The 22,244-nt window shown below is 43.4% G+C and overlaps 4 protein-coding genes across 9 annotated transcripts in view; 2 read left to right on the forward strand and 2 right to left on the reverse strand.

The window, feature by feature from the left end:
- Positions 1–882: 882 nt before the first annotated feature.
- On the forward strand, positions 883–4,714 carry RB195_005571 (uncharacterized protein; the record flags this gene model as incomplete). 2 transcript variants are annotated; one of them, XM_064178160.1, is made up of 6 exons in its annotated part: positions 883–1,000; positions 1,474–1,647; positions 1,768–2,259; positions 2,569–2,689; positions 2,769–3,843; positions 3,914–4,714. In XM_064178160.1, the coding sequence occupies 6 exons, from the start codon at positions 883–885 to the stop codon at positions 4,712–4,714; spliced, it is 2,781 nt and encodes a 926-aa protein (XP_064035239.1). The 2 variants fall into 2 exon arrangements, with proteins under 2 accessions (XP_064035239.1, XP_064035240.1); XM_064178161.1 differs by lacking the exons at positions 2,569–2,689; positions 2,769–3,843; positions 3,914–4,714 and adding an exon at positions 2,303–2,568.
- Positions 4,715–4,783: 69 nt separating this feature from the next.
- RB195_005572 (uncharacterized protein) lies at positions 4,784–6,799 on the reverse strand (the record flags this gene model as incomplete). The annotated part of the gene is made up of 10 exons (XM_064178162.1): positions 4,784–4,810; positions 4,854–4,956; positions 5,041–5,201; positions 5,283–5,405; positions 5,501–5,605; positions 5,836–5,949; positions 6,009–6,191; positions 6,306–6,434; positions 6,505–6,597; positions 6,707–6,799. 10 exons carry the CDS (start codon positions 6,797–6,799, stop codon positions 4,784–4,786), a joined length of 1,131 nt encoding a protein of 376 aa, XP_064035241.1.
- A 75-nt stretch (positions 6,800–6,874) lies between these two features.
- Positions 6,875–7,803, reverse strand: RB195_005573 (uncharacterized protein; the record flags this gene model as incomplete). The annotated part of the gene is made up of 3 exons (XM_013452895.1): positions 6,875–6,930; positions 7,533–7,632; positions 7,714–7,803. 3 exons carry the CDS (start codon positions 7,801–7,803, stop codon positions 6,875–6,877), a joined length of 246 nt encoding a protein of 81 aa, XP_013308349.1.
- A 9,187-nt stretch (positions 7,804–16,990) lies between these two features.
- The window catches only part of RB195_005574 (uncharacterized protein), a gene marked incomplete at both ends in the record, with an annotated part of 70,653 nt that continues 65,399 nt past the window's right edge, over positions 16,991–22,244 (forward strand). For 4 of the 5 annotated variants that reach the window (XM_064178167.1, XM_064178165.1, XM_064178169.1 and 1 more), the window contains 3 exons: positions 16,991–17,069; positions 20,225–20,322; positions 20,730–20,826. In XM_064178167.1, the coding sequence (XP_064035243.1) occupies positions 16,991–17,069; positions 20,225–20,322; positions 20,730–20,826 (274 nt within the window). Of the gene's footprint in view, positions 17,070–17,194; positions 17,300–20,224; positions 20,323–20,729; positions 20,827–22,244 lie in introns of all 5 variants that reach the window. The other variant, XM_064178168.1, reaches the window with a different exon arrangement.

The raw sequence follows: 22,244 nt of genomic DNA on the forward strand, positions 1-22,244 counted from the left end.
CACCAAAGCTGTTCGCGGCTGCACTGCCTCGGAACGACTTCACACATGAAAAATGAGGTTTAATATTGCTATTATATTGTTATATTGAAGATCTGCACCATCTCATCCCAAATCTTCGTTATGGAATAGACGCAATGACAGATTAATTAACGACTTCGATTATAGTATTGCAGTGCAGCGTTACATTATTGCAGTGAATAATGAAATCACTGGCTTCGAAAGAAAGGGGCATATGTGCTGATGGAAGATTTATATGAAGCTTCAACTTGCGGATGGTATCGATATCCTTTCGAGAAGCAGCAATGAACCAGGGACGATGCTGAAGAAACTAAACGAAGCAGAGAAAATAATAGTATTGCGAATAAACAGAAAGAAGACAGCTGAAGAAGAATGTCTACTCCGGAGAGGGAGGAGTACGACTCGAAGACTCAGACATCGTGGAAACTTCATCATAGAAGCACCTCGGACGTTTCATGAATAGATTTCATGACTCATGGACTTCAAGGAAGAACTCAATAGAAGGATGACGCAGCCTTCACACCCTCAGGGAAGCCAAGAACCAACTGACGGACCAAGAGCTCCGTGCTCTGTTCGACTCGGCAGTTCTTTCTCCGTTACCCAGCGGAGACGTGAGCAAACAAAGCTGCCACGTCTAGGAAGCCACTTACTACTCCCGGGAGCCCTTGGGTGATGTCTTCTGAAGCATTACCGGGGCACATAACGACAGTTCCAATTTAAGAGCAATGTCCAGTCTTCGCGACTAAGTGGAATACATATCGAAAGCAAGGTATGTATGAACCGGTCACATTATGAGAAGAATCGACAATAAACGGACTGAAAGAACGCGCAAGAGATGCTAAAGGTCCTCGAGGGAGGCTGCTAATGGAATGGAGTGATGTGTTCGCTGCACGGATAGACCAGCTGAAAGCTCAGCTGGATACGCCTAAAGGAGCTCATAAACGTCATTCACGGAACTTGAGAACATCTTGGATGACAAATGGTGAGGAAACGAAACGAGTGGAAAAGATGCTGGGGCCCGAACGTCCATGGAACACAGACCATCTAATTAAGCATGTCTTTCAATACTACAGCACTGCCTCGGAACGACTATTTCACACAAGTAAATGGTGAAAAATGAGGTTTGATATTGCTATTATATTGTTATATTGAAGATCTGCAGCATCTCATCCCAAATCTTCGTTATGAATAGACTCAATGACAGATTAATTGACGAGTTCGATCATAGTATTCACATTTTGCCTCAAAAAGTTGTCAGATGACATTATCGGTCAACAACTGAAGTTCTGGAGCGCTTATGTGCTGGAGTCGGTGCATATTTCCATGTAAAAAAGGATTAATTGCGAGCTCCTCGTTTACTTGAATAGGTAGCCATAAATTCTTCGAAATTGCAGCTCGGAAAGGGATTTTCGTAAGTGCGTCTTGAATCAGCTAATCTTTGCGCTTTCTTTTAAGGAAGAATGGGTGTTGTTCGACGCTGCTGCAAATCCTACCTCACGCCTCAAAGCGGCGCAGCGGTGGCCCTGGCCGTCGGGCAGCTATGGTGGCGAGACTTCGTCTCGGCAGGTTCAACCATGCCACAAAGGTGTCCGGCTAGTAGCCCGGTCCTTGGGCCAAGGCTACAAGCTAGTAAGTGAGGAGGTAGTACGACGATTCCGGTGCCAGGCTGCTAGCTTGCTAGTGCGACAAGCCGACCGAGGACAACACCCCGTCGCGTCATACTGCTAATGTCTACTATGTGTTCTTCAGAAGCTAGGGCGTACCCCAGAAGCGACGCGCATTGTCCTCGCCTGGGCAATGTGGCAGATATGCGAGGGCTACCGGCTAGAGGACGAAGCCGGCCAAAGAAGTTAGTCCGCCGTCGCCAGCAACATCCAGTGCGCTTGGCAACACTTAACCTTGGGACGCTTACTGGAAGAAGTCGTGAACTGGCAGACAGTCTCAGAAAACGCCGTGTTGACATATGTTGTTTACAGGAGACTCGCTGGAAAGGCTCCAAGGCAAGGGAATTAGGCGATGGCTACAAGCTGATCTACCACGGCACATCAAATCGCAACGGCGTTGGTATCATATTGAACGAGTCGTTTAGAAATAGCGTCACAGCGATGGATCGACTATCGGATCGCTTGATGGCTGTAAAAGTAGATACAGGAGAAGTGGAATTGCGAGTCGTCTCTGCTTATGCGCCACAGATGGGCTGTAGTGAAGAGAGAAGGCGTGCTTTTGGGAAGATCTGGAGCAGTACGTCCAATCCTGGAAAGCGAAGAAGTACTTTTAATCGGAGGAGACTTCAACGGACATGTCGGTTCCCGGAAAGACGGATTCGAGAGTTGTCATGGTGGATACGGCTATGGAGCTCGTAACGACGACGGGTTGCGAATCCTGGAGTATGCTGTTGCAAGTGACTTGATCATTGCTAACACGCAGTATCGGAAAAGAAAATCGCATTTGATCACGTACACCAGCGGCGGTCGTGAAACACAAATGATTTCTGGATGTTACGCCGACGAGATCGCCGACTTCTGCAGGATTCAAAAGTCATCCCTATAGACCATGTCGCTGCCCAACACCATCTGCTCGTTATGGACTTGAAAATCTCCCGTCCAAGGAAGAGACATCCAAGGACTGAAACACAGCGCATCAAATGGTGGAATCTGAAGGATCGAAGGAGGTATTTTTGCGTCCGTGGCTCCATCTGCACTTCCCCACCCTACTCGTAGTGTGGAGGAAATGTGGTCGTCTACTTTCAGCGTTATACGCTTGACCGCGGAAAACACTCTGGGAAAGACGACTCTAGGTAAGCCAAAGGTACAAAAGGCTACGTGGTTTTGGAACGAGGAAGTTCAGGCGGCAATTCGTGAGAAGAAGTCCAAGTATAAGCTCTGGTGGAGGACGCGTCAGCTTGAAGATCGGGGTGCTTACCTAGCGGCGAAGAGGGAGGCTAAGAAGGCAGTCTCCAAGGCGAAGTCGGACCGCTACAAGGTGTACGACATGCTTGATACCAGAGAAGGCGAGCGGGCAGTGTATCGTTTAGTCAGAGCACGTCATCGCTCAACGTTGGATATGGAGCACACCAAGATCGTTAAGGGAGCTGATGGAGCCGTTCTGCGCCGCTCTGGTCAGATCCTGGAGAGGTGGCGAGAGTACTACAATCACTTGTGTAACGAAGAGTTCTGTCATCCTCCCATCCCAACCGTTCCCAGCGTCGAGGGTCCTGTTCTACCAATTACTGCTGTCGAAGTCAGTGCTGCCCTCGCAAAAATGAAGTCGAACAAGGCAACCGGTCCTGATGACATACCTGTTGATATCTGGAAGCTGCTAGGAGATCGAGGGTCCATGTGGCTCGCAACTCTATTTAACAAGATCGTTACAGAAGGACGGACTCCAGACGTTTGGCAAACTTCCGTGACCGTGCCTGTCTGGAAAGGGAAAGGAGACATTGCCGACTGCACCTCGTACAGGCCTATACGACTGCTCTGCCATACGATGAAGGTTTTTGAGCGTGTCCTGGAAGCTCGTCTGAGGAAAATTGTTAGCGTTTCACTCAACCAGTGCGGTTTTGTGAAGGACTGTAGCACTATAAACGCTATCCATGCTGTCCGAATCCTCCTGGAGAAACATCGAGAGAAGAACCGCAGTGTGCATCTTGCTTTTCTCGATCTCGAGAAAGCTTTCGACCGTGTCCCACATGAGCTGTTATGGATGTCCATGAGGTCGCTAGAGTACCGAAGAATATGTGGGTGGACGAAGCTGCTTTATGCGAAGCCTACCAGCGCTGTACGATGTGCTGTTGGAACAAGCAGGCCATTCCCTGTACGAGTAGGGGTTCATCGGTTCATCCCTCTCACCTCTGCTGTTCATACTGTGCATGGACACGATAACGAAGGAAATCCAGAAGCAGCATCCGTGGACTCTACTCTTTGCCAACGATGTCATGCTCGCGTCGGAGTCTCGAGATGATCTTCAGAAACAAGTGCAGTCTTGGAAGGATCAGCTGCAACAATGTGGATTGCGCCTCAACACATCAAAAACTGAGTACATGGAGTGCGGACCAAGGATAGAGGACGGTTCAATTCGTGTTGATGGCACCGAATTAAACAAGGTGAACTGTTTCAAGTACCTTGGATCCAAAGTGACTTCCACAGGCGACATTGATCCAGAAGGTCGAGCACGTGTTAATGCTGCATGGATGAAATGGAAAATGGCAGCAGGGGTACTATGCGACAAGAAAGTCCCTGTTCGACTGAAGTCGAAGATCTACAGGACGGTTGTGCGTCCTGTTGCCCTTTACGGATGCGAGTGCTGGCCGACAACGAAAGCCTTGGAAAGAGTGCTGCACGCTATGGAGATGCGGATGTTGAGGTGGACGATAGGTGTAACGCTAAAAGAGAAAGTATCCAACGACACTGTGCGCTCCATCTTCGGTGTCGTCCCGATAACTGAGAAGATGAAGGAGGCGCGACTGAGATGGTTTGGTCACGTATTGCGGCGGGAGGAAGATTCTGTTGCCAAAACCGCTCTGAAGCTCGACGTTTCAGGAGTGAGGCCGCGCGGGAGGCCAAAGATTCGCTGGTTAGACCGTGTGAAGCTGGATATGATAGATGCACGTTTGTGTACGGCTGATGCAATGGATAGAACCAAATGGAAGACAAGAAGCAGAAAAGCGGACCCTGCAACAACGCGGGACAAACGCTAGGAAGAAGAAGAAGAAGAGGGTGTTGTTCGACGATTCCTACGACATTTACTTAACAATCAAAAAAAGAAACTAGAGTGAATTAAAGATGATGGAAAACTGAAATTGAAAAAATTGAAATCAATAGTTCGTTCACACTAACCTGTAATTCACGAATCGCCTTCTCTCCATATACTCTTCCATCAGGCATCATCATGGGATGATTTTCTTCGTTTAATGCCTCGCCAGAGTAGGAGCAGATTAGTCTAAGAGAAATTTGGAGAATGCGAAAAAATAAATAAAATAAGAATAAGAAAGGTCCTCCAGTACAAAATAATCTAACTAATAACCTCGAATTGACGGTATGGGCGTATGGAAGCCCTTCGGCTAAAGCATAGGCACATGGTTGACAAGTTGGACATCTTTCCACTCCACCAGGGGAGCAGTGTGGAGTTTTGTAAGCGCTAAGACCACACTGAAGGCACATGGCGAAAGCAGACTGACGTGGGAGCTGCAATGATCGTTTTGAGTCTTTTGTGCTCTCTCAGGCCTAAGGCAAATAGCAAGCATACGAAAGTTTGCAATCACATACCTGATATAAAGCGAATACTTCTTCACGGAACAGATCTGCTAATTTTTGCCAACGCTGATCACTGAGAAGCTCTTTGTACGCCGGAATGTCGTTATGACTGCGAAGAGCTATTAGGCCCATTAGCTGTAATATCGTGGAAATTACTCTTTAAGCATCTCAGAGAAAAGGCATAGAATACTTCCAATCACTTAGTTCAGTGCGTTTTTATTTCAGTTTACCTTCATGGCGTCCTCACACCATCCATCCTTCGAAGATCCTAAATGTTTTCTGATGTACATCAGTGCGTCTTTTACTCGACCATCACGTACAAGCTCCACAGCATTCTACAATTAGCAATACATTATATTGACCATAAATCCTTTCAGGTAAGATTTTTATCTCGAATGGCTCCTATACTTAACAATATGGACAACTGCCGCGGCGATAAACCATAATATTTCATTTTTGCCACGATTTGAACATAAACAAAGTAAACCATGGTTGCCCTAATCTAATTCCATTGAATTAATATAGAAATGAAGAGCCATCATAAGAAAAACATCGTAACAGTCACCTGAACTCGCACAACCTGTTCCAGCTTGCTATCCATTCGCCTCAACTTTGATCTATGCTCACCAACCCATTCCAGGCAAGGATTTGTATCTTTGCTAAGTAAAGCGTTGACAACCTACAAAAAAGACACTCATATACATTCATATAAGCAAAAAACGCACTATCAAAGCTCACCCGCTCAACCTTGGTAAACACCTCCAAGTCGACCATGTTGGAAATCTCCATTTCATGGGCCAAAGCCTTTGCACTCTCTACATGACCACATCTCAACATCTGACTGCAAATGAGCCGTGCTACTTGTTGACGATCGCGCCGCCACATCTCAAGGTCTCGCTGAGTTTTTTCGCGCGAAATATCCTAGGAGGAATAGGGATATCGTCAGTCCTCCCACAAATTCTTCCAGAAAACTCGGTCAAAAATAGACACAAAACACACCTTTCTTGCATTTATAGAACTGCGCTCAAAACCTACCTCGTTTCGCAGAAATTGGATACGTGACTGCATACTATTAATGAACTGTCTTTGCTTTCTCACAGCTTCTCTTTTTGCAACATCGAGTTGTTCAAGTTTTAACTTGAAATCTCGGAATGCCTCACGAGTCTGAAATAGTACAAAGGTCAACACAAATCTGTATTTCTCTGATGAATGCTTTGGGGGGGCGAAAAAGTACAGTTGTTACAGAGACGCATCCATCCTTTTCTGAAAGGGCGCTGCGCAATGAAGTTACCGATCTCTTCAACCCAGCACCAACTCTTTCCATGTTCTAAAAAACATCACATCACTTCACTGCATCTTTTTTGTAATGTTATCTTTTGTAGAACTCTTCAAACGCATTATTGCCTGTGAAGAGAAAAAAAAAAACTAAGCAGTACCTTGTGCCCTCGCCGAAACTCCATATTGAGCTCCTCGTAAGGAACTTTGAAAGTAGCATATTCCAATACAGCGTTGCCATCTAGTTTGACCATATTTAATACAGAATACCCAGTTGATAGCGAATAATAAAAGAAAATAGAGTTTGTTGTGATGAAAAGTGGGAAGAGTTATCCAAGAATGAGTTTGAACGCAATGACAGCAATGTTAATGCCAATAAGAGGCACTGAAAAGCGATAGATTAATAAAAAGAACTTTGCGACAGTGCTAGAAATCACCAAGAATTTTCTTTGGAGAAGTTATGTATGTTAGAAACACCTGCCACCACCAAATTCTTAAAACATACGCTCTCGATAATTGTATAACAGGAGAAGTAACCATACGATTGATCTAATTTATAAAAGAGACCGTAAAGTTAAAAAAAAATTTACTCAAAACAAGAGGATCTTTACGAAAATAAATGGAACCTATGAAATTGTTGAAGTAGACATGGAAATCTAAGCACGATTTGAAAGTAATTTTGAATCAAACAAGTGTGACAAAAGAGAGTAAAATATTATTGTATTTCGCATCATCATCGTCTAGAAGGCATTTCCATCATGGGATATGAAAATGTCTTCTAGACATTCTTCATTATCCATGGAACACGAATGACAAAGAATTGATAGTTCTTATAATATGAAAATAAATTTAAGTGGGAAGACTATATTTGGAAACAAGAAAACAAAAGAAATGGGAATTTGTTTTCCACTTTTTCGGGTGAGAAATGTTTGGATTCAATTAAAAAAAAGAAAAGACAGCAACAATAGATTGGCGCTTAAAACTTACTACGCATAACAGTCTGAACCGCCAAAATAAGACTGATCAGTTGAGTCTTTATCGAACCGGAGTCAGACTCAAACGAATGCGTGGGAACGGCAAACCCGTACTGAAATACACAAGCCGTGACAACTTCTACATTATGGGTGGCAACAAAAGAATCCAATATCTAGTAGTGCAAACAAGAGACCTTCTTTAGGAAACGTTCGCGATGAAGAATAGCGATACCGTTAAGAATAAGCAACGCCGCCTCCAAGAGCCCGTAGAAAGACAAGGCCATAAATTGTTAGCCGGGACCCTAAAATGATGAAATCACCAATGGTGCTGGCCAGGAACTTTTCGTATGAAGCCGTCATCGCAACAGTGATAGAAATTCCGTCACGATGGACTAGGTGGAACCTGGAAACATGCCAACGCGATTTGAGCGCATTTTGACATTGGAGCGTGTCAGCAACCAAATATGTGAGCGGCGACGGGGCGCATGCCAGAATATATGAAGCACTTGTGCGCAGTGTTGTTGAAAAGCCAAAGTCCCTACGCGGTCCGTAAATTGGTACGAAACATCGCTGGGAGGATAAGAACACTGACTAGATATAGTAGGGTCACAACGACATGAAGCACGTACGCAACTGCGTACGTGGCGTCTCTCGAGGCGCTTCGGTGAGGCGTAGCGGCTGGAGCGTAGTGAAACTCTTGCTAGCAGCAGCCATGCCAGCCAACCCGGTCCCAACTGCTGCCCCCACTGCGCCATTTCGAGCGCGTACGCAAATGCACCGAAACTACACTCATGAGTCATGTCGTTTTAATCTGACTATACATTGCTCGCTCACGCGTCATTGTTGAGACCACATACGCTAGAACAACCTCTGAAGGCAGCGGACGATGAATGGGCTCCTGTCCCTCTCGCTTGAAGACAGATACGGTGCACAAGCCTGCGTGATGCGTTTTTAGGTGCCTCGTAGAAGGATCAGATCGATTGTACTGTTCCCACCTCATTTTTGGCAACGATTAGCCGCCAATTTCGTGGTGTGCTGCCTTCGAGCGATTCTGAATTGAAATCGAACGCGATGGCGCAATCCAAAGGGATTGATCAGCGCCTTGCACTTTGTAGTTAGAACAAGTTCAATTCGTGCTGCCGTTAATGAAGGTGACGAGTTGTGGTCGAGAATGTGTTTGCCATCTTGGTTACCAATCCCCGCAGCTGATATCATCAGACATGATGTTTTCCGCCAAGGCCTCGACATCCGCCTCCGGATCTCCACCATCCCGACAATCTTACGGTCTTCTTGCGACACCCTACCAAGTATCCCCCAGAGCTCTTTCCTGACTTTGTTGGATCAGTCGGTCTGATGGTCCTACTTTGCGAGGAAGCAAATTTGACATACCTGGATCCCAATGACGATTTTCGTTGAATGGTAAGTGAAGCCATCCACACTAACTTCTAACAAGTCGGTCAGGGTCACCGAGTGTTATATTTTACTAACGAGGTTTAACTGAAACCCTCTCAGAAAGGTGGAAAATGTAGAACCCTCTACAATATGTTTGCGAACATCTAATTCAGGGATACACTACCATGTACATTTTCCATATTTATTCATTATTTATATTTATATGCTTCCCATCTGCTTCGATAATATGACGTGGGTAGGGAATCCGTGCAAAAAGTTAGAGATGGGATTGTAGATTGCGGGATCCGGGGTGGTTCGCTCATCCCTCCCTGATCGTCGTAAATAAATGCCTGGAAGACGGTATTTTCATTTTTCTACGATTTCAGTTGCAACGCGTCACCCGCGCGCACGCTCCGCACCCAAGTGCGAGCGGCCGAAGATCACTGGTTTCTTCTCATCAGCCTATTCAAGTGAAACCAATGAAAAGTCTACTAAAGGGATCGGAAGGTGAACATAGAGAAGCGTTCTACGGAACCTCGTAGGAACTAAAACGGTTCTTATGCAGTTTTTTTTTATGACGGATAGAGTGGGATGAGCGGAACCACTTCGGTTCCCGCAATTACAACACCAGCCCTGGCTTCTCCTACGGGTTCCCTCACCACGTTAGACTCGTGTAATGCTACCTTTAAAGGTATCACTCCTCGAATCTGAGGTGGTACGGATTTCAGGTGGAGCATTCGTATACGGGATAGTAGATTATGTGGAGTGGGATGATTCCGTCCATTTCTTCCTAATTGCCGTAAAAAAAACGGAAGCTGCCCGGAAGATACGGCTTCGGGCGTTCTGGCGCACTATTTTCTACAAGGAGTTCGACTGGAGCGCACCAGCCTTGTGCGGCGCCGCATCTTCCGGGCCGTTTTTTACGGCAATTAGGAAGAAATGGACGGAATCACCCTCCTCTCCATAATCTACTATCCCTTATAAGAATACTCCACCTGAAATCTGCACCACCTCAGATTTGTGGGGTGATGCCTTTCAGTACTCGTGGAGCGATAAACATCGTCGATGCGAACAGAATTTTTTTCTGCGAGAATACTTTCGTTCTGATGAGTCAACCATCCCTTCCACATGCAAGGGAGCGTTCAAGGTAGAGTTATATGTATAGTTCCAGTTCCCAGATCTGCAGTGATTTTCAATGGACAGAATCTTAAATTCGCTTAGGTTCCTGAGCAATTGGAATTTCAGAGGTGACCATAGCTAGTTTTTGTTTTTTTTTAGATTTGATTTTAACTTAAGGCAATTTTTAGCTCTCATCCGTTTCTTACATTCTTGTATGCACTTGACATTATTGGTTTCTCGTCGACGTCTGTGGTTTTTTTACGTTATCAGCTTTTCTTGACTGTTTCTTCCAAATATTTCAATTTGTTCACGAAGAATGGTGTTTGCGAGTTCACAAACCAATTTTTTGTTGACCTCTTAACCTTCGTCCTTTTTTTTAAATTTTGTTTCGTAAAAAAGCCTTTTTTTCTTCCAACACGTGTTAGATTTTCTTTAAAAATATGACCACCCATATTAAATCTTCTTTGCCGTCACTTTTCCCTCTCCTCCTAGAACGGTTCAAAACGTTTTTTTTTTGGAGTTCTCTTTTCATATGCACAAAATTCTACATGGAATGACGGTTGAAGCTTTGAAGAAAACTCTGTGTGAATTACCTACAAAGGATATCCTTAAAATATTTTTTATTGTTATATCGCTTGTGTAGGGGCGGTGTAACGCAGTCGGTAAGAGGTCCCGCTGTGACTGCACAATCGATCAGTGGTTCAAAACCGCCACAGTCAACTCAACCAAGTCTTGCATGCCTCCGGGGTCGATGAATTGTGACGAGACTTGTCTGGGAGGATGAAAACACTGACTTCACTCATCGGTTAGCCCCGCACGTCATTATATAGGCCAGTTACACATTCGTAAAAATCGACCGATTCTGATTTGAAGTGAATGTGGAGGGGATCGATTCACGTCAGACGCCTTATCCTCTATCGCTCAAACTGGTACATACGATTTCCAATGGGCGAAAATAAACATTTCGTCTTATGTCCAGCTTGCTGCCACAAAAGATAAAGTTCGATGAAGTCCACGATGTTGATCATTTCCTATGGTGACGTGACGTTCGACTTCAATTCGGAATCGTTTGAGGTTTGTGAACGCGTGCGCAACCGCACACTGACTCGCGGGAGTGGCCCGATTTCGCAAGTCACTGTTTCTATCCGCCGACAAGTCTGATACTAATAATGGAGCCCGAAGGATGAAGGGCTTGGCTGGCGCTGGGGCGGTTTCGAACATCGGTCGTGCAGCCGCAGTTACTTTCTGTCGACTACGCTACACCCGTACACAAGCGATTAGTAGATGTTGAAAAAAAGCCACTGCTTAAATGAATTATTCTGGGCCTGAGATTTCGTTATGAACTTTATTTTATCTTCCTGTGTATTGGAAGCTTATTGATTTCATTGATTTTTATCCTGACCTCGTTATACATCTAGGAATACGAGATCAACAAGCATCGTCAGATGACGTTGCCGCTCTGAAAAGAAAAAAGAGCACTCAAAAAACTCGTTCCACTTCTTCGAGTGCATAGGACTCCAGCATCTGCATAGCAAAATGCATAGATCCATCAGAATTCGTGGGATGCCATCGATAGCTTTGAGGGAAGTTTTCCCCTCAGGGCCATCAGGCGAGGACAGGTTTGTACAGCCCGAACATGCTGCATCTGCAGAGAAAATCATATGAATAGGATTTCCGGCCTGGCTGCCACCATCTTCAACTCGATTATGCGTGTTCTTGTCTGATTGCCTACCGCCGCCGTAGGCCTGTGGCCGCATTTAATTTCGACTCATGCACTCCCTCCGTTTCACAAGGTCGTGTCCTCTGCTGATTAGCTATCACTGCACTGGCTACGCAGCCGCTTCTCCAGATCCACACGGTAATCCGGCCAAGATTCGATGCGTGTTTTTTTCTCATGGACTAGATTTTCTTGACATCAGGCGATCAAACGATCTCTGCTGGGTATCCTGTTTTTTTCACTTTCGAATGACAGAATTTTTTCTTGCCTAATATCTAAGTTCTTCAATTCTTCGAAAAACCAGCCGAATTAAGTTATAATTATTTCAATATAATATCCACAATTATTCAAAAGGAACGAGAATAAAGAATAAGAATTATAAATAACTGGTAAGGAATAACGAAGGTCATTCGACTTGTGCAATTACGGTTACCAATCCAAATATGAGAGTAGGTGTTGGAAAAAAAGGAAATATTTTCGTGAACTAGCAAAAATAGGTTTGTACTGACTTCTCTGCTGATACTACATCGGCGAATTCCGGCAAATTTTCAGAGGATGTCCAGGAGAACTGGAAAATCTTCAAAACCTCACTGTATTCTAAGAGAATATCTCCTTATATGCTGCCTATTTTCGGTGGTTTCCCGGATATAACTTGAAAAGATTTTGGAAAAGGAAAGGATCCTGGTTTTGAACAGTTGCTAGTAGTGCTATGTTTGAAAAATAGAATATAAAGATATTATATTTCCTTTGATACACTCATTACCGTATTTTTTTTTTGTTTTCTGAACCTTGTTCCCACCTCCTTTCGAATTTTCTCGACTCTAGGCTGGAATTTTCCCGGAATCTCCTGGGGGAGTCATAATACGATTACATAAGTTCTTTTTACCGTCCATTTTCACCACAACTCTTAGGTGACTGTTTCTGATGGTTCTTTCTAAGTAATTATGGACATAATTTTAAATTGGCGCGTTTTTCGCGAAGAAATGAAGAACTATGGTACAAAGCAAGAGAAAGTCAGAAAGTTCGGCCATTCACAAATGAAAAGAAAGCTGGAAATCCAACTTTGCTTGCTAGTCCCCTCTTCACTCGGAATATCCTGTGATCCCTGTGAGTGACTTCTAAATGTAGACATAAAACGCGTTCGCATAAATACCGCGCGATACCAGAAGTCCTTGAAATTTCTTGGGAACAGCTCTGCCAGAATCACACAAATGCATTCTGAAGTCTTCTGATTACTGAAGCTGTAGACTCTACATGGACCACTGACATAATTTTTAATAGGACCCTTTCTCCGTTCTTTCCCAAATGATCGAATGCCTGCTAAGGAATCTCTGAAATTTCTCATTTCATGATAGCAGTCAATTTTCCGCATAGTAGCTATGGAATTTTATGCGTTGAAATGCATAGGTTTTTGTGAGGAACATCTTTTTTAAGTGAAATAATCTTATTCGCTTTATCTTTATGATGCCATTCCTTCATTCATGAAATCAACGAAAAAATTTCCATAGGTTCACGAAAAAAAACTACAAAAGTAGTGAAAGCTTATTCATTTATTGGAGACCATAAAATTCAACCCCTACATTTTTCAAAATTTTACTGTTCTCACATAAAGGAGAATTTTAGTTGGAGTTTCGATTTTCGAATAGTTGATCTTAGTTTTAGCTGGGTTTTTTAGTTCTTGGTAGTTTGCCCTAAAATTTCCGGAAGAAGCCCGCAACACCTTGATCTTAGTTCATTAGAGCTTTGGAGGTTTTGTTTGAAAAATTCTCGTTATTAGGGAGGATTTCTCTTGGTCTCTTGGTGAATTGCCGAAGAACATTCTAATTCTAATTTTCTAATTTCTTCTAGATTTTCAAAGTGAAATTCTTTCAAGGCGGTGGCTAATCCCATGAAGCCAAAGAAAGGGAAATCAACCACAGAGGTTTGCTCTGAGACTCCCAGCAAACCACTGCACCTCTGGCGCTCTCGGCAACCTAAACGCCTTACCGCTCTTCCGGAGGTGTGCGCATGGGAGTGGAGGAGTGGCCTAGCGGTACGCATTTGAATCTCAATGCCTGCTGATTATATCCGCTCGGTTCTATCGCTGGACGTTTATTCCACGAGTAATCGTGAAGTTTTGATGGAAGGAGAAGGCGAGTACGGCACCTGGACGAGAGAGCGCAGACGTGCAGAGAAGATGTGGATCTGAATTAGAGCCCTGCCGTGTGTTTCCCGAGGAATTTATGACAATCCGTGAGAAGAGGCTCACTTTCCCGGCACTCGCATACCTTTTCGAGTGTTCGGTCGGTGGCCCAGGGGGCGGTCGGCCGGCTGTTCTCGGATATTAGCCCCGTATTCACCGAGAAGTCGTTGTCGTTGTCCATGCGACAGATTCAATTTCTCTCGTGCTGCCCACCTTTTTTTGTCGCTCCGAGGAAAAATTCACACTGATTGTCGATCAGGAGAGGGTTTTGTTTATCGCGTGGTCGCACTGAGGGGTTCAGCGTTGAACTCAGTTATCTCGTCTGACTTTAGCCATTCCAGATGCCCACGTCCTCCTCAGATTTCCCTCCGTGGTGCACACCTTGACCAGTTGTTCTGCAGCCTGCTAGCCAGTTTGGCGGTTTGCTAACTCACTTTTTCTCCTCTTTCCTATCCAAGGCTGAATGTTTGTCGCCAATTCTTCTCCCGGATGATGCCTCATCGCTTTCGCTCGGCGTTTTATTGTCTCCACACCTATTATAGTCCGTTTCACGCGCCGTCAATGATACTAGCGTGGATGACTGTTTCCATACACTTCTTAGCGCAGCTATTTTTTTATTCGAGTCGAATTCTTCCCTAATTCTTGCAAATTCTCTTCATTTTCTCAAGAAAATCAATGGAAATGGAAAAAGCAGTTTGTTCATGCATACAGATAACCATGTTGCATTTAAATTACGCCAATTTTCTTTGATTTATGAGCATAAATAAACTGTGGACGACTCGATATCCATAAGTGCATGGCTAGATTTAGGCTTCTGGAGCTGTGGGAAAAGAACGTGGAGCGAAAGGGATCTGATTTCTTTATATTCAATTGAATATTTCTGTTTAAAGAAAATTTCCAAAACTTTCTACATAAGGATGAAAATCCACGATCAAGTACAGGGTTTTTCAACTTGTTTCTCTATTTTTCCACAATAAGTTCTTCTACAGCTGGTTGAGAAATCCTCTAACTTCACCGAAATGTTGGGGGATCAAAATCTAGAAATGCCCGATCTGTGGATTTTACGTTTTCCATATGAGAAATCTAATTCAAGCAATGAAATAAGTGTACGTAGTTTGAAAGTTATGCAATATTATGACGCATTTTGAACATTCATCTTGTGGATTATCAAGAAAAAAATTCCTTTAGAATTATCAGAAAATGCGGGTTTTTGTTGCTCTCTACGTTTTTCCCTTCGAAAAATTCAATCGCACCGAGAAAATCGTGGACATGTTGAGATCCGTAGAAGATTCTCACCAATGCGACCTCTTCAAGAGAAGTAATTTCTCCCTGTGGAATTTCTCGTGATGCGTTGATTCTTTCTTTCATGTGTTGCATTGTTTTCCTTCCTAATATTTTATCTTCATTTTCTTTTTTCCCTCTGATTTTCCATCTTAGTTTAGGGATTGTTTCTTGCGAATCCATGAAGAATTAATGATCGGAACTAATCTTTTCGGAATTAGAAACTTTTACTTTGGTCTCTGTCACTCTATGCCTCAAATAGTAGGATTTTTCCTTTTTCTCATCTCCAAGGGCTCAGATTCTTCAAAAAACGACTTCAACAGCCAAATCAAGTCCTCACTTGAATAACAGCCTCGTCAACATTTTAAATGGAAAAAATGCTTGTCAACGAAATACAATTTCTGAGATTTTTCGAGCGATGCTGCAAAATCAGCGGCAGAAGATTCGTTGACGTTGACGTCAGGGAACCCGTTAAAATCCACGATGACAAGCATTTCTGAGGAAATTAGCACGAAATTTTCTGCGAAACGGTAACGATGGCATGGTTTTTTAAAGGAAACTTCTGTTTGCTTAGTAGATTGGAAGAGGTGAAGTAAACAGAATGAAGTAAAGTAAAGGATTCCATCCATTTATCACAACAAAATTTCTAAGGATTTAAAGATCTCGAGGAAGTTCTAGTGTTTGGTTCCACGGTTGAGATAAACGATAAACTTCGAAACTTGTAAAGTATATAAATAAGAGCAAAAAATATTTTGGAAAATACAAAAATAAACTTGTATATAGCTATTGTCCTTACGATCAACTCGAACATGTCACAATCTAGGAAAAGCAGATTTCCAGTTAAAAACTTAAAAATAGCCTACAAAAAAGACAAAAAAAATCCACTGTGATATGTAGTATCGAATAAAAGTATTTTGTTACCAGTTCACCTGACTTCTATTTTTGGAATAACTTGCTCTAGCTGCTGTAGTAATTATTTCAGGATTTGGTAAACTTTCCCAAACAAGTAAACCTTATATGAGAATTGCAGGTTATTTTCGTTTCTTCTTTTAAAAAGTTGCATCATTACAGCAGGCTGGCCTTCTAAAATACAGCTAAATTACATTCTGGTGCATTTTTTGTCCAGAAAGAAAAAAGCTTAGAAAAAAGACCGAGAAAAATTCTCGGCTAATCAGTAGGTAGGCGTTTCCCCGAGGCATCGAATTTGTCATTACTGGGTCAGCGGATGGACAGATTTTTCAGCAATTGGATCTTCACCGTCTTCTAGTGCTAATTTTTAAAAAAATAAAGCGTTACTTTTCCAGTTTTTTCTCCAAACAAGTTCACACAGCAAACTCGTCCTCATCCCTCATGCATTTTCATTTTAACAAGGGGGTGTGGTCAATCAGTGATGACCTCGACGAGTTCCTGTTCGAATTTCGTTTTCGAACATTCTCCTTCTACACACATTCTCTCTCTTTCTTTCACTCTCTCTCTTCTTTTCTTTTCCTCTCGGTATCTCATCCATTCTACCCAATTCAAGCCGTGTGATGTCCTCTGGCTTCTTCTTTTTTCTTTCCGTCACTTCTATGCGCCATTCCGCCATTGAATAAATCCTGCAACCCGATGGTTTTCGCTGAGTTTTTCCATTCGTTTTCCATTGCCCTCAATGCCCTCTTATGGTGTAGTAGTCGATTTCAGGCGTAGTGTTCGAAGTTGGGTGGTGTGCGCGAGTGACGACTGCGGAACGATGGTTTGACGACGACGACGAACGACGACGAGGAGGACGACGTTAGAGAACATGAGGCTTCTCATCGTTTCACTTCTTTTCTACGGCACCTTTCCGCGTTTCTACGCCGCACTCGACGTGATTCCAAACGGTGGGTTCCCCGCTTTTTTTCGGGGAGTATCTATTCCTCTTAAAAGTCACATTAGCATGGTCTCAGCACCTCTTCCTTGTTTCCCATACGAGTTCTTAAGTTTTTCTGATGAGTCTCTGGCGCAGATTCTGCGGCGAGTTTCCAGCGACGAATGGTTGTCCCTCTCCCTCTCTCTCGCTCTCGAAGCTTCTCTTACCTCCAAAGTTTCATTCGATTCGTTGCAAAGGATCGTTTGTAATCGAATGTGAATTCGACTGACTCAACAAAGGGAAAACGTTGGTGTTTTTCTTCTTTCCGCTTTTTCTGTTCCAGCCCAATTTTTTGATATACGACACTATTTTGTCCTGCCATATTCTGATCTCCTCTGACTCAATCGATGAGGTCAGTCAGATCAGATCCATCGATCGACCTTTCCTCCTGGAACATTCATTCACTCATTCATTTGTTTGCAATCAATATGTGTTGCATATTTGTAATCTTTTTTTGTTTTATTTTTATATCAATAGGCCGCTGGTGTCACTACTTTTCACCTTGTCTGAAAAAATGCGTGTCCTCGGAAATGCTGGCTGGAGTAGTGGAAAACTGAGAAGAAACAGGCTCAACTTTTTTTTTTACTTTTCTTTCAGATTCCTTCTTTGACCAATTTCCTGCCCATTTTTGCGCTTCCTCACGCTCTTTTTACTCTCAGCGCCAGTTTTATCTTTTGGATTTCTTTATTTACAGACTTCTTTCCGTCTTTTTCCTCTCTGATCGATCCTCACCCTCCTCACTCCATCAACAATTCCTTTCCACTTGATTGGAACGGACACCTCGTGCTCACACCTTCTACAAATTGCCAAATTAGAACCATTAACGATTGTTTCTCGGTGGTGTACGCATCCGGCTGCTGCGCATTTCCTGCCGCTTGTTGACACGCGCGCTTGCTGCCGCTACCGGTGCGCCGATCCGGGAAAATCCGAGGGAACTGGGCAGCTACTAGCAGCCAGCAGCTGTTCTATAGTGAAATTGTTGCCGTAGGGGGTTTGCCCGGCGGAACGAGGCTATGCAAATCGCCCTACACTTGTACCTTAGTTGTTATGCAAATTTCACGCTAACATCCACAAATGTTGTCCGAGAAGCACAACAACAGCAGACTGACAAAGTGTAGCCGACGTCCGATTAGCGCCGAGCAGCTTCCCGACAAGGGCAGGTAAGAGCTGCTGCTGCCGCCAGTGGTTCGTAGCTGATGAATGACCGAATTATACCTGTCGTGCAGGAAATATGCTATGGATGGGCTTTATGAGGTCATGTATTACGAGGCGTTGCTCTTAATGACCGGACACTTTACCGCAGCAGAACGGTAGCGAAACAGCGTCGGCCAGGTGGCCGTCAGATTCTCCGCGCCTAAATAAAGCGATTCCAACGGTTTTATTGAGGATTTCTTTCTTTGATGTAGGGTTTTTTGTTACTAAGACAACAGAAATCAACTAATCGATAGCGGATCATCGCAAAATGGTCATCTCGGACAAACATAGTCATCGCTCTTCGCTTGAAGTCTTAAGCCTAAGTTTGTAAGTGAGTATGCCAGTTTTTTCCTGGCGATATCCGGAAAAAGTGCATCCGCATCCATCGCGTACAGAAAACTCCCTAATTTTAGTAGCTTCTGAACGAACGTGGTGACTAAAAACAGCTAGAATTATACGGAAATGGAGGCGATTTCTAGCCGAATTTCAAAAAAAAAAAGAAGAAACTGTATACAAATAAATCATAAACTATAGGAATAAACTAAAAGTTTCAGCTTAAAAAATTTGAGAAACAAAGCTAAATAAATGCAATATTTTCGGAAAATTGCGAAAACTCAACAATCCTAACAATTCACTCATATAAAGATGTATCTAAGTAAGTAATCATGAAAAACTAATGCTAGATCAAACTGATCTATTTAGAAGTGTAATGGAAATTTGTCATCGAAGCCTTTTCTAATCTTTCCTTCTTGTGTTCCATAGATATCAATTATTGACATCCACTTTTTAATCTTTTTATGGAAAAAGAGGGAAATTTGATATTCTAGTTCGAATATTCGAACCAGCAGTCGTTTGAAAGTGGATGACACCTATTAATAGGCACTTTTTTCTCGGGATCTCTTCATGAATCCAAGCTCCAGCTCCACTATTCTTAACTCTGGAATAATGTGGAAGGTTTTCAGGAAACAAAGTTGCATAATTGCCTAGCAGCGAAGTTTTGGTGTACACAGTAAATTAAATGGGCTAAATGAAACCACATAACACTTTCCATTATTAAAACAGATGTATTCGAAAATAAAATCCATGGATAACCTTGGAACACCTCAAAAATATTTTTTGGACAAAAAAAAATGGAAAAAAAGATGCAAAAATGTTCGAATATCAATCAAACAATGGTTTTCAAGTTGTGCAGAAAGATAGGAATTAGCTACACGTAAATCCTCCATGGATTACGACGACAATGTTTATTGACTGTGTTATTTATCGTTTAGAGCACGTTATCTCGCAACTTTCACACTCTTTGTTGCTCTTTCTCGTTTTTCTTTTCTGGAATTAGAATCTCTCTTATTTTGGAATGGGATTCCCAGTGACTTTTCGAGGACTTGGTTCATTGAGTACGATTTATTTGAAGTGAAAATTGAGCAGGAGGCCCGGACTTGAATCCAAACTTTACCTTTGTCGTTATTTTGATCTATACCCCTGATGACTAGAAATGGAAATCGTTCTGGCACTCCCAAGTTTCCAATTAAAGGCATCACCCCACGAATCTGAGGTGGCACGGATTTCAGGTGGAGTACATACGGGATAGTAGATTATGTAGACCGGTGAATCCGCCCATTTCTTCCTAATTGCTGTAAAAAAACGGACCGGAAGATGCGGCGCGTGCACAAGGCTGGCGCGCTCCAATCGAACTCCTTGTAGAAAATAGCGCGCCGGAACGCTGAAGCCGTATCTTCCGGGCCGTTTTTACGGCAGCTAGGAAGAAAGGGACGGAATCACCCCCTCTCCTTAATCTACTATCCCGTATAAGAGTACTCCACCTGAAATTCGTACCACCTCAGATTCGTAGGGTGATGCCTTTAAGCTTTTACTACCAAGAACATTTCGACCATACTCTGAAGCAACAAGCAGACTCATATTGAACGTTTCCAGAACTACGTGTTCCTGATCGACCTGAGAATGTGAGGGTGAGGACAACAGCCACGACCGCAACCTTGTGGTGGGACGCTCCTTCAGACAGGAGTACATTGGCAAGTTATCCAGTTCAGGTTGTTGTGTTTCATCTAACTGGGAGGGTCCCAGTTGAAAATTATTATTTTTATTACTGTCACATATTATTACTGTTATTAATAGCGGAAAAATTGCTCAAGGTCGTCCCAATTTTTCAACTCCTCTAATGATCACTCAACCAGGTCTCCGGAAAAATAGGAAACTCTCATGGCCAAGAAATTTTGAAAAAAAAAACCTCATAGGAAAGCGCAAAAACTTATAGTATTGTTGGAAAAGTAATTTTTTGTGCAATTTTCGCAGACAATATTTTTTTTACCCACTTAGACTAGAAGATATTTCAGTCACTATATAATTAGGAGTACTGTAGCCAATACTGTGAATAGACGTTCCTACGTTTTTGTTCCTGGACTTGAACTTTCATGCTTAGGTCCGCGGTTACACCATTTCCTACGGTGTTGCCACACCATCACGACGTATCGTTATCGAAGGAGCGAACACGAACTCCTTCACGCTGAATCGACTTGGTGAGTGTGAAATCCGCTAAAACTCGTCCAAATCATGAGGAAATCCGAAATGACGTTGATGCGGTCGTTATGCGTTGTCCCGAAGCGGTCATAGATTGCGCACAGAAAGTGGCGAAAGAAGCAAATTTTCAGGCAATGGATTCTTATGAAAACGCTTGAGGTGGTTTTTCTTGCAATAATAAGCGGGATAAGAACAAAAGAGCTTGTTTCTGTAGGAGAAACTGCTCTGAGGTTGAGTTTCAAGCTGGCTTTTGAGCACGCTACCATCGATACAAATTTTTATTTCGGATGATGTTTCGACTTTGTCGTCTTCTTTAAACCCTCGGAGACGAAGCTCGTAAAAGTCGATCGGGGCCAGATACACAAAAAAGCGCGCTGTCGTCAAAGAGTTTTGGTGCCAAGACTGAAGAAGTCAAAGGCGCATGACTTTTACTTTCTCTGACCTCTGCTCACTCAACAAAATATAAACTAACGAAGTGATAGCGATAAACAACCTCAGAGGGAAGGACCACATCAAGGATAGCCATCATCTTTCCGGTTGTAAGCACCGCAAACACTTGAACTTAGCCAATCACCAGAGTGATGCGGTAAGCAGTGAGGATGATCCTTTTATCCGACCCCGTAGATCGAAATCCATCAGGGTCTAGAATACGGTAGTCACTGATTGGTTAAAGTGGTACTTTCTTCTGTAGGATTCTTACTGAGATTTCTTGCTGTAGTCCCCCTCCTCCGTCTCCACTGTTTTTTTCTGGGAGGGGAGAGGGGGCTGGAGTGTCGAGTTCACATGATAGGAACGGGAGCGCTGCTTTTGTGATAGTCACCTGAAATGTCTTAGATCCATCACAGCTTGTTTGTATGCTCCCTACCACCACATGACTGTCACGTGATCAAGTAAATGGTCAAACAAATAAACACTGCAGTAAGCCAACCAAGCCTTCCATTCCTTCGGGGTCGATAAATTGGTGGCAGAATTGTCTGGGTGGATAAAAACACCGACTTGATACATCGGTTCGCCTCCGCAAGTCATTGTAAGGCTGCACGCGCCTTCATAAACATTAAACGATCCTGGATTGAAGTCAAACGCGTGGGCGCACCCCAAGCGGATTAATGAACGTCAAATACCTTATACTTTATTGAAACATAGCATACCACGAGATTGACGATGTTGGGATCTCTCCAGGACAAAAATATTGTAAAGGTATAGATAGTGAGTGTGAGTGCGGCCGCCTTCCTCCAGTTGCCCTGAAAAACGGCAAAAATGGGGAACGGTCCTGCCGATCGAATTTTCCTACGAGGTTTCTAACAACGTGCCACGTATGCGCGCGAAAGGACACCGTCAGGGGCCTGATTGTCCGCTCGTTCACGGATATGGCGCGTAAGCCTGCGTCCACGTACGTAACACGTTGTTAGGGGCCCAG

The sequence above is a fragment of the Necator americanus genome, chromosome I, assembly GCF_031761385.1.
Source record: "Necator americanus strain Aroian chromosome I, whole genome shotgun sequence".
In the NCBI taxonomy this organism is placed as follows: domain Eukaryota; kingdom Metazoa; phylum Nematoda; class Chromadorea; order Rhabditida; family Ancylostomatidae; genus Necator; species Necator americanus.